The sequence below is a fragment of the Molossus molossus genome, unplaced genomic scaffold (genome assembly GCF_014108415.1).
Source record: "Molossus molossus isolate mMolMol1 unplaced genomic scaffold, mMolMol1.p scaffold_m16_p_1, whole genome shotgun sequence".
Lineage (NCBI taxonomy): Eukaryota > Metazoa > Chordata > Mammalia > Chiroptera > Molossidae > Molossus > Molossus molossus.
This window is the reverse complement of record NW_023425344.1, coordinates 182,337,008-182,348,857: the sequence shown is the minus strand read 5'-3', so window position 1 is coordinate 182,348,857 and position 11,850 is coordinate 182,337,008. Positions and strand designations below refer to the sequence as shown.

At 40.7% G+C, this 11,850-nt stretch overlaps 1 protein-coding gene across 2 annotated transcripts in view; it reads right to left on the bottom strand.

Annotated features, from left to right (window-relative positions):
• The window catches only part of TUBGCP4 (tubulin gamma complex associated protein 4), a 35,246-nt gene that overhangs the window by 21,555 nt on the left and 1,841 nt on the right, over nt 1-11,850 (bottom strand). The window contains exons 2-6 of one of the 2 annotated variants that reach the window (XM_036258445.1): nt 11,314-11,442; nt 5,832-5,954; nt 5,386-5,439; nt 4,628-4,684; nt 965-1,044 (exon numbers count right to left, since the gene is read on the bottom strand). In XM_036258445.1, coding sequence (XP_036114338.1) covers nt 965-1,044; nt 4,628-4,684; nt 5,386-5,439; nt 5,832-5,954; nt 11,314-11,442 — 443 coding nt within the window. The remainder of the gene's footprint in view (nt 1-964; nt 1,045-4,627; nt 4,685-5,385; nt 5,440-5,831; nt 5,955-11,313; nt 11,443-11,850) is intronic. The other variant, XM_036258456.1, reaches the window with a different exon arrangement.

Below are 11,850 nucleotides of genomic sequence, written 5' to 3'. Positions count from 1 at the left end.
GTATCTCAAGGGACTGTGATTACAGGTGATTTCTATTTCTTCTTTGTATATGTGTTCTCTACAATCAAAATTTACTTCTTTTATTAGGGAAAAAAAGCACAGTAATAGAGAATTAAGTCCCTCAAGCATATTCTAGAAAATTTCCTGCTCTTCTGAGCACTCACGTTTGCAGTGGTTGTTAAAGTGGAGATTGTTAAGAGTTGTGAGGGGCCTCAGAGATCATTGATTCCAATTTTGCAATCAAGGTAACACCCTCTCTTTTCCCCCACACCCTCTTTTTAAAAAATGAGGAGGAAGAAGGGAATAGGAAGATCAAATGAGCAGTCTTTGATGAAACTCCACTTACATTTAATATAGTTGTAATCGTAAGACATAATTTTGCATCCTTTTTTTTAGTTAGTATTATAAAAATATTTTTATACATTGTTGTAGTCTATCAAGTGAATGTATCTTTATTTAGCTTCCTTCTGCTACTGGTAATTTTCTAGTTTCTTGATATAGTACTCAATATTGCAATGAATAATGTTTGTGCATATGGTTATTTTCTTTTGATAAAATTCCTGAGTGTCATTATGGGATTATAAGGCATGAACATTTTTAAGGATCTTGATGTGAAAATTCCAGCTATTCAAAATACACAAGTTTAGACACAGCTAGGCATTATCTGGCACACGTAATGGAGGTGCTCCCAGGATGATGAGATCCAAAAATTAAAAAAGGGTTGTCTCAAGGGCATCTAGGCAACTAGCTCCTATCTTTGATACTCAACACTTTATAACCCTATTTTTGCAATTTCTGAGTCTTCATAAGGATTACAGGGGCTCCTCTGTTCATGGGTCTTTTCTATCCTGGCCATACATTTCCCCAGAGTGAAACCTGAGATGACCTGAAAATAAAACATGTGCAGTCAAGTCACTTGACCAACCCACCCCTGTCCACTATTCCCAATTGGGCCAGGACTTACTTTTCTAGAGCACTTCGAACAGGAGGCAAACCTCCACAGCTGTGTTTGTATACCGTTTCCAGGATCTGACAACCGTGAATCTGTGAAAAATACAGCCTTTTCAAAGTGGATTCCATTTCAATAGTTCATGTAGCACAAACTCATATTCTATGTTCAATCCAGAGGGCACAATCCCGCAGAGAATGGGGATAAACTTTCTCATAAGATCTAGGTGTAGTTTTGTTCTGACCACAATTCCAATGTGTGTGGGGTTTTCCCACCACCATCAAGCAATTCTCAGACACTAGCTGGGGTGCTGTACATTTTTACTTAATTCTGACTCTACCCTGCTCTAGCATCAGATTCCACAGTCTCACAAGACCATCCTCCATTTCAGATGCCAATTTCAAGTCTAGGTTGTTGCTGTGCTTCTAACTCATTATAATAGGAGGTTCCCATGACCCCCTCCTTGGGTTTGATTAATTTGTTAGAGTGGCTCACAGAGGTGAGGAAATCTGGTTACTCACTAGATTACAGTGTTGTTGTTGTTGTTGTTTTATTTTTATTTACCAAGGATATCAAAGGATATGAATCAACAGCCATATGAAGATACATAGGATGAGGTATAAAACAAAGGAGATTCTGTCCCCAGGGAGTTTCAGTCCTGCATGGTGACATATAGAATAACTGGTTCACCAACCTGGAAGGTCTCTGAACCCTGTCCTTTTGGGTTTTTATGAAGGCTTCATTCAATAGGCATGGTTGAGTAAATCACTGGGCACAGGTGCTTGAACTCAATTTTCAGCCCCTTTCCTCCCCAGAGGTTGGGGGTGGGACTGAAAATTCCAACCCTCCAATGACATCGCTGGTTCCTCTGGCAACCAGCCCCTATCCTTAACTGCTGTCCAAAAGTCACCTCATTAACAACTCAGGTGTGGTTGATAGAAGTTTCTTATGAATGTCAAGACACCCTTATCACTTAGGAAATTCCAAGGGTTCTTTTTTTTCCTCACCTGAGGACATTTTTTTTCCATTTTTTGTTCAGATAGAGCGGGAGGGAGACAGAGGAAGAGTGAGAGACAGAAACATCAATGTAAAAGGGACACATCAAGTGGTTGCCACCCGCACAACCCAACCAGGGCCGGGGACAAACCGCAACCAAGGTACGTGCCCGTAGCGGGAACCGAACCCGGGTCTCTCTGGACCACAGGTTGACGCTCTCACCACTGAGCCAAACCAGCCAGGGAAAAATTCCAAGGGTTTTAGGAGCTCTGTGCCAGAAACAAGATGAAGACCAAATATATATTTCTTTTTTTTTTTTTATCCTCACCCAAGGACATTTTTTGCATTTATCTTCAGATAGAGAGGGAAGGAGAGAGGAAGGAAGAGAGAAAGAAACATCGATGTGAGAGAGACACATCAACTGGTTGCCACCCACACAACCCCAACTGGGGCCTGGGACAAACTGCAACCGAGGTACGTTCCCTTAGCGGAAACCGAACCCGGGACTCTCTGGTCCGTGGGCTGATGCTCTAACCGCTGAGCAAAATCAGCCAAGGCCAAATATATATTTAAGTCACAATATCACAATAGTTGGACTCAATATCAAAGTGTGGACTCTACAGCCTCCCTACCCCATTCATTCACCCACCTCCAGCAGCAGCGGCATGGCCTAGGAACTTATAAGAAATGCAAATTCTTGGGCCCCACTCCAGGCCTCCTGAATCAAACTCTCTGGGAGAGGGCCCAGCAACATAGTTTTAACAATCTGCTCCAGATAATTCTAATATGCAATGAAGTTTGAGAACTACTGCATTAGAGAAACCAGAAAGAGTTGAAATTCCAAGTAAAGAGGTAAAGAAATCTTTCTTTCAGATTAAAGCCTAATTCACACTACTTATAAGGTACATGCTTTTCTAAAAATCTTCCTCTTTCTATGTCCTCTGGCTTTCTCTTTTTTAAAAAAAAAACAAAAAAACTGCTTTGTTGATGTATAATTTACATAACATATTTTAAGTGTACTATTCAACAATTTTTAGTAAATTTACCGCCCTGTGCAACCAATAACCATAATCCACTTTCATAACATTTCCATCACTCTTAAGGGATTCCTTTGCCTATCTGCAATCACCCCGTCTCACCTTGGTTTTTCACTCTCTGGAGCCATAGCGCACTAGCTTCTCTACCACCTGCCCTGGCAGGAAGGAAGGTTGGCCCACCTGCAATCGCTCTACTCATCTTCCACTTTCCTTCCTGTGGCCAATGGAAGCTGAAAGTCAACTGAGATGTGCAGCTAGGCATGGAATCCTTACACTAAATTCACTCACCAAGAAGCTGCCCTCCAATTTTGGGAGATAGATTAGTAGAGTGCTGAAGGTCACAGTCTTTAGAGGCAGACAGACCTGGGTTTATATACCATCTGTGTGACCCCAGGCACCTCCTTAACCTATGCAATCCCAGAGGATTGAATGTTATAATGTATATGAAGCACTTAGCACAGTGCCTGTTTACAGCAAGTGACAGTTAGAGTTCAATGTTATATGATGAGGGCAATCAGCTTTGAAGGACCAAAGAGCACCTCCCCTATTGGCTTTGCTGGCAGAGTGAATATAGCAGAGTATAAATTTCTGCACTTACAAGTTGAAAAAGTAAAGTAGCATCCGGGCAAATTACTGGCTAACTAGTTATATTCATCAAGGTGAGCACTTGTAATAAACTAAGGAACAAATATAACAGCTTAAAAACATGAATGAGCTAAATAAACATGTTTAATACATTTGTCCTTTTTGGTCCATTAAAAGATCAGCAGATTTCTTCTATTGTGAAAGCTCAACGCATTTATTCCTCGGAATTATTATTATTATTATTATTATTATATTTTTATCCTCATCCGAGGACATTTTTCCTTTTTTTTGTCTAGATAGAGTGGGAAGGAGAGAGAGGTGGAGAGAGAGAGAAACATCAACGTGAAAGGGAAACATCGAGTGGCTGCCACCCGCACGACCAACCAGGGTCGGGTACAAGCTGCAACCAAGGTACGTGCCCCTAGCGGGAACTGAACCCGGGTCTCTCTGGACCGCTGGCCGATGCTCTAACCGCTGAGCCAAACCGGCCAGGGCTATTCCTCGGAATTATTAATGCTGCCCAGAAAAGATATTCTCCTGTCACTGGGAATCCTAACTTTTCAAGGCATTTGAAAAGTTGTGATAAGATGAAAACTTGTGATAAGAATAGGCATATTTAACTAATAAATATCTGGGCTTTACCCAATAGTTTAATTCTCAGAAAACTGCCAACACCCTAACATAAAACTATTACCTTCTTTTTTTTCTAAGAATTAACTTTTAGCTTCTCCTAAGATCTATATCCAACAGTTCTAAATCCTTAGTGCAAAAAGCTCTCACCTCCAAATATCCACAGCATTATTCTCTAACCCAACAGCATTCTTGGGTACATCTATTAACATTTCCCCCACCTTCTGGACCAGGAAGTACTTAGGGACAAGGTTGCAATTTATTTTTGCATTCCTGATACTTAGCCTAATACCCCAGCAGATATTGTTAAATAAATAAATAAAAACAAACCACTAAAATCTAGGGTCTTCAAAAAAGAATGTAAGGCAAAATTAATTAAGAATATTTCCTTGGTGCTTACCAGAGCAAAAGGAAAAAGAATAGTTCTCACCTTTTGGCTTTTAATTTGTTCTACTACAACCATCACAGAGGGAAAAAGGAGCTGGAACTGCAAAGTAGAAAATAATTAGGAGGGTATATAATTAAATACAAGAAAAAAAAAAAAACTTCAGGAAATGCTTTTGTTTCTAAAGAGGCCCATTTAACGTAAAGATGGCAATACCATAGAGTAGCCAAGATTCAATATCTTAAGGCAATTTGGTACGGTGTTGGTGGCAGATGGAAAGAGACTAACAGAAGCAGTTTCTATTTCTGAGGCTAGCATAACTGTTAATACTGAGGTCAATTTAGAGCATTAACATCAGACATTAAGTTTTAACTAAATTTGGAGCTTTTCAAAGAGTTCTGATCTAGGAAAGCATACAAAATATAAAATGTTGCCCTGGCTGGTTTGGCTCAGCAGTTAAGAGTGTCAGCCTGAGGACCAAAGGGTCTGGGGTTCAATTCCTAGTCAAGGGCATGTATCTGGGTTGCAGGTTCAATCCCTGGCCCCAGTCAGGGTCATTAGGGAGGCAACCAATCAATGTGTCTCTCTCATATAGATGTTTTGGTCTCTCTCTGCACCCGCCCCCCATATAAACAAACAAAAAAATCAATGAAAAAAATATCCTCAGGGGAGGATTAAACAACAACAAAATAAACAAAATATGAAATGCTGGGCTCTGAATTCAGAAGAAAAAAATGCCATAAATTAGATTATTCTAATACTATCAACAGATTCTAAGGCATTTTGTTATTTGAGCAGCATACCTGATCCAAGGAGTAATTGACATGTGATATAGAGAGATGGGGGTCAGCCAGGAACTGCAACAAAAAAACACTGTAATTAGGGCTCCATACAAAATATCTCAAATCTATTTGATCTATGAAAACTATAATGAAATCTGAGAATGGGCTTAGTGGTAGTTTTAGACTATTGAGAATTGATGATTTATAGAAGACTATTAATTCTGATTTTCAGGTGATAACAAAATCCAAGCTAGGGCTCTTAGATACTCACTCAGGAACTTCTTCCGTGATCTGCACGCCACTTTGATCATGCTTTGGATAATCACAGAGTACACTGTATTCTTTAGCCATGCAGACAATAGCTTACTCCTAACTACCTAACCATATCAAAGGGCATTTCAAATTAAAAAACATGCCCTAATGTGCTGTCCTCGAGGTGTTGTTCCCACATCTTAACGCTCTCTCACCTCTTGTTCCAAATCAAGCAGTGCTTGTCGATAAGGCTGCAAAATTGAGTCCAGACCTGTGCAGAAGGCCCTTAGATAGATTCCATGTAATCCACCTTGGCCCTGCTGGGATGGATGGTGATCCTGAAATCAAAGAGAAATCAATTCTCAAATCAGATCCTGAAATCTGAAAAAGACCTTATCCTTTATTAGTGATATTGTTTTTGCTTAAATAATTCCATATCAAAGTAGTGCTTCAGTGAGAGGAAAACCCAACTAAAGAGACAGATTTTGAGCTCTGACCTTTTAAAATGCGATATTTTAACTTTCCAAGCAGCCCAGACGTTACAACCAGGTAGTACTCCATATTGTCATTGGAGAATTTTCTACGACTGAATTAAAATTCATTATAACTTTGGCTTAAATATTTTTGATGACTTACCAGTACCCAGAATAATATTTAAACTTCCCTACATGGCATGCAATGACTTCTGCATTCTGGCCCTTACCTCTCATCAAAATTCTTTTATTTTTTAAAATTTTATTTTATTGATTTTTAGAGAGAGGAAAGGAGAGAGAGATAGAAACATCAATGAGAGAGAACATTGACTGGCTACCTCCTGCATGCACTCCACTGGGGATTTGGCCCACAACCTGGGCGTGTGCCCTGACTGGCAACCTCTTGGTGCATGAGTCTACGCTCAACCACTGAGCCACACCGGCCCGGCTCTTGAAAATTCCTTCACTGCGTCCAACTTCACATCCTCATTTTCAAACTACCCACACGTCACCAAATGTGCCTTGCTTATATTTCCCAGCCCCGTGAATTTCAGTGTTTTCTGCTTATAACTGTACACTCATCTTTGTGACAAATACCTACTCTTCCTGCAGAACCCAATTCAAGCATCTCTCCTCTGCAAAGTCCTTCCTAACTCTCCCTAGGGAATGAATAGCTTCCCCCTTTGTTGCTTTCATAGCATCTCTTTTTGGTCCCTAGACCAAATTTGGTCTATTTTTGTCACTAGACCAAATGCTTCATGAAGGAAGGGCCTACATTTTATTCATTTTTGTATTTTAGCTCCTAGCACAGTTCTTTGAACAGAAGGTAAACATTTACTGAGTAAGTAAAATGACTTCAATCCTCACTCTAACATCCCTTCTCCTGCCTGGCATGGCAATTCATCTGAACAAGAATCTGATAGCCAATATGGGAAGTGATGAGACTCTTACTAAGAGGCTTTTTACAGCCCTGGCTGGTTTTCTCAGTGGTTAGAGCACTGGTCTGCGGACTGGAGAGTCATGGGTTTGGTTCCCGCTAATGGCATGTACTGTACCTTGGTTGCAGTTTGTCCCCAGCCCCGGTTGGGGTTGTGTCAGTGGCAGCCACTTGATGTGTGTCTCTCTCACATCAATGTTTCTCTCTCTCTCTTTCTCCCTCTCTTTCTTCCGCTGTATCTGAAGATAAATGCAGAAATGTCCTCAGATGAGGATAAAAAAGAAAAAAAAAGAAGCTATTTACAAACATGTCTTTTCAGGAAACCTGCAATCTTTTGTTAAGAGCTTCTTCTGTAATTGTAGATGGGGAATTGTGGTTAACAGTTGACTAGTGGTCATGATGACTAGCTTCTCTGGCTAGGTACTGATTTGAGTGATCGGGCTCTGGTGGTGGTAGATACGACAGCAGAATTCAGCAACAAGTGTGGTAGGAAGCTTGAGCTCAGGGGTTATAAGGTATAGTGTAGCCAGAAGATGCTGCAAAGGATACTAGTAGTTTCTAGAGATAAATGATCACAGCTGTAATACGAACAGCATGGGCACAGGGTGAAATAGGCCTGATTGGCTTATAACCAGTCAGTTTTGTTTTGATCTTCTGTCATTCCAGAGAACTGAATGTCTTCCACTTATCACAAAATAAAAGAGGTCCTACAGGTATCTTTAGAATTGGGAAAGCAGAAATTCACATATCATATAAGATGAAGACCACAAAGTCACATGAATATAGAACATGTTTTCTTTTAGGTATTACATACCCCCAAAAAACACATTATTAATATTAATAATGTATCTCTATATTATATTAACCATATAATATGATTAATATAATATAATGTATATCTTAATTAATAAATGTCACATTAATATAGATGTAAGGCTCATCTATATTAATATATGTATAGTTTCTAACTTTGATTATTAAGTGTGTTCTCTTAATATGATTTCATAGCTACTGGCACTGATTGGATTTTAAACTCATGTTTAGCTTATGTATTTTCTCTGCAATAAAATCAGTTTAAGTGAACAAGCATTCCTGTCCCAGAGATGAAAACATAAGGCATTATCCTCCAACAACTTTGCCCCACAGATTACCACCTGTGAACCCTGAGAAAAAGACACCCACTAAGAAGGGCTCTTGGTGGCTAACTGGGCTCAAAAAAAAAAACAAAAACAAAAGAGCAAAAACCCACAAAAACAAAAACGCAAACCAACCAGACCCTAAAAGCCATTTCTACACAGGGGCCTCTTACACAAACTACACTTCAAGGAAGCCTGAGCTGCACTGTATTTCTGCCACGTGAGACAATCCTTATAAAGGTTTCCTGGAATCCGATTTCAACCAACAGGATTAAAGCTTTCCCTACCCAATCAGAGCTGTTCTATTCTGACCAATCAGAATAGTGCCTTTTGGGCCAATCAAACTGTGAGGATTCAGAGCCTTCTTTTGAGTGAGGATGGACTAATCAGGGAGCAGGGGTGGGGACTTCTGTCCAGATAAGCCAGCTCCCCTCTGGCTCAGAAAATGCACTGTATTTAAAGGGAATTTAAAAATATATATTTATTGATTGATTGATTTTAGTGAAAGAGGAAGGGGGAGAGACATCAATTTGTGTTCCACTTATTTATGCATTCAGTGGTTGATTCTTTTTTTTTTTTTCTTAATTGATTTTAGAGAGAAAGGGAGAGGGAGATAGAAACATCAATGAGAGAGAACACTGGCCTCCTCCAGCATGCTCCCCACTGGGGATTTGGTCCACAGCCTGGGCATGTGCCCTGACCAGAAATCAAACTGGTGACCTCTTGGTGCATGGATCAACGCTCAACTACTGAGGCACATTGGCCAGGCCATTGGTTGATTCTTGTATGTGCCTTTACCTGGAAACAAACACACAACCTTGGTGTATCAGGACAATGCTCTGACCAACTGAGCTATCTGGCCAGGATGAGCACACTTTCCCTTTCTATCGAAAACTAAAGACAGCATCTTCCTGGCTGAGCTGAAACACTGAAGATGTTTCACAAGAGCAGAATGGAGCAGACCAGAGCATGACCTCTGAGGAGCAGAGCGGTCTCGCTAGAGAGGGGCCTGGCTCCATTGCTGTTCTATAGCTGTGCTATATCACAATTGAGCTGTTTTGCACTGAATCAAGTTTCCTTCTTCACCACACCCCAAACTGGGGATTCTTGTTGGCACTGAATTGGCACCAATGACCATCAGTTGACATACCAAAGGCCTGACAACAAATTTAAATAGCAGAGGCCAGAGGGTATTGAGTGTGTTGTTTCAGAAAAGCATCCTTCCACTTCCTTCGTAGAAGTCCCCACCTTTCCCCTCAAGCAGAGTTATTCCTTCAACTGGAAAAAAGACAACTTCGCAGTCTTTTTACTTACCACTAACAAGAATTATAGACTGCATGGAGGGACCTGGAGAGTATTATGCTGAGTGAAATAAGCCAGTCAGAGAAAAACAAATACCACATGATCTCACTTATTTGTGGAACACAATGAACAAAATAAGCTGTCGACCAAAAAAAATCTGGAGACGTGGAAGTAGGGAAAAAGACTGACAAACTTCAGAGGAATAGAGGGTGGGAGGGGTGGGAAGAGATAGCCAAAGAACTTAAATGCATATATGCATAACCAATGGGCACCAACATTAGGTTGGGGAAAGCATGAGGTGGGTGGGAGCAGGAAGAAGGGGGTTAATGGGGAAAAAGGGGGACATCTGTATTACTTTCAAAAATAATAATAATAATAAAAAGAATTACAGCCCTGGCCGGTTTGGCTCAGAGGTTAGAGCATTGGCCTGTGGTCTGGAGAGACCAGGGTTCAGTTCCTGCTAAGGGCACTTACCTCGGTTGCAGTTTGTCCCCGGCCCCGGTTGGGTTGTGTGGGTGGCAACCACTCGATGTGTCCCTTTCACATCGATGTTTTTCTCTCTCTCTCTTTCTCCCTCCCACTCTATCTGAATAAAATATCAAAAAATGTCCTCGAGTGAGGATAAATAAATAAAGAAAGAATTACAAACTGTTAAAAATAAAGAGAACTGTTTCAAAAAATTTGAGTGCTTACTATATACCAGGTATTTCCTATGAATTACCTTGTTTAATCCTATGAGATAGATACTGTACTATTATCCCCATTTTATAGATAAAGAAACTGAGCCTAGGTTACTGCTGAGCAGTCTATAGCCAGTGAGTAATGGAATGGGACACAAATCCTTGACCTCTACATTATATTGACTTCCAATTAATTCATAATAATGGCTAATATTTATTAAGTGCTTACTATGTACTAAGCACCTTCTTTGGTTTAACTTTTTATTTACACATTTAAATAATGAAGCCCAGCCCTGGCCGGTTTGGCTCAGCGGTTGGAGCGTCGGCCTGCGGTACAGAGAGACCCAGGTTCGGTTCCCGCTAAGGGCACGTACCTCAGTTGCAGTTTGTCCCCGGCCCTGGTTGGTCGTGTGGGTGGCAGCCACTCGATGTGTCCCTTTCGCATCGATGTTTCTCTCTCTCTCTCTTCCTCCCGCTCTAACTGAACAAAAAATGGAAAAATGTCCTCGGGTGAGGATAAAAAAAAAAAAATGAAGCCCAAAGATTTTAGTTGTTTGCCTCAATGTGACTAAGAGTTAGAAGCAGAGTGGCAAAGGAATTTGAAATAATCCTTTATGTTTTCACCTCTGGAATTGGAACTCTGGTCCAGCTCAAAATAATTTAATTCAGGTCTTCTAAAACTCAGGCAAAACATATTTTCTCTCTCTCTTTAAAAAAAATTTTTTTTTAATCCTCACCTGAGGATATTTTCCCATTGATTTTCAGATAGAGTGTGTGGGGGGGGAATCCATCCAAGAGATTTTGCACATTGATTGGTTGCCTCCCTCAGGACCCCAACCAAGGCCAGAGATCAAATCGAAACCGAGGCACATGCCCTTGATCAGAATTGAACCTATGACTCTTTGGTCCTCGGGCCGACATTCTAACCGCTCAACCAAAATGACCAGGGCAAAACATATTTTCTCTTATACCTCTGCCTCATTAGTCCCTGTGGGTATTTTCCCCTTGTGTGAGGTACAGTACCCTGGCCTTCAATTGAATAATTCCAGTGATGAGAAATTCCTAACTTCTTACGACTTATTTCACATGAATTATCAGTAAATTCACTGAAAGCTTGACATAGCTCCCGCCCTCTGGAGGTGTACATTCCCCAGAGAACAGAATCCTACCTGTTGCTGCACATGGCCTGTGTACTGTTCAATGAACTCGGTGAAGCGAATATAATCTGTGCCCAGCCGGCAGAGTCGATTCAGGACACTGGTTTCACTGGGATGGAGAAAGGGGAAGTCCTGTGACACCTGCAGGAAAGGAAGCAGGCTGAAAGCACTGATCCCTGTGATGCACTGCCATCTGGTCTTTGCCGTGCTTCCAATGCTGGGTGCTATTTAGTGTTTCCCTTCTCAAGAAACCCTTTTAAGATTGGTAAGTTCTGGAAAACAAAAGTATTTCCAAACCACTACAAAGGTGCAGTTCCCCACCCCCCACCTAATTAGTTCTTTATTGAAATAAGTGGTAACACATGGTAAAGAATTCAAACAATACAAAATGATGTACATTAAAAATAACTACCTCCCCTCAGAGGTAGTTACCACACCTGTTTTTTTATGAATATTTCAGGGATAGTCTTTAAAGATATGAGGTTTTTGACCTGGTTGCAACAAAATTGTCTTTAGCAGAGTCTTTCTTAAAGATATTCTTATGATTTG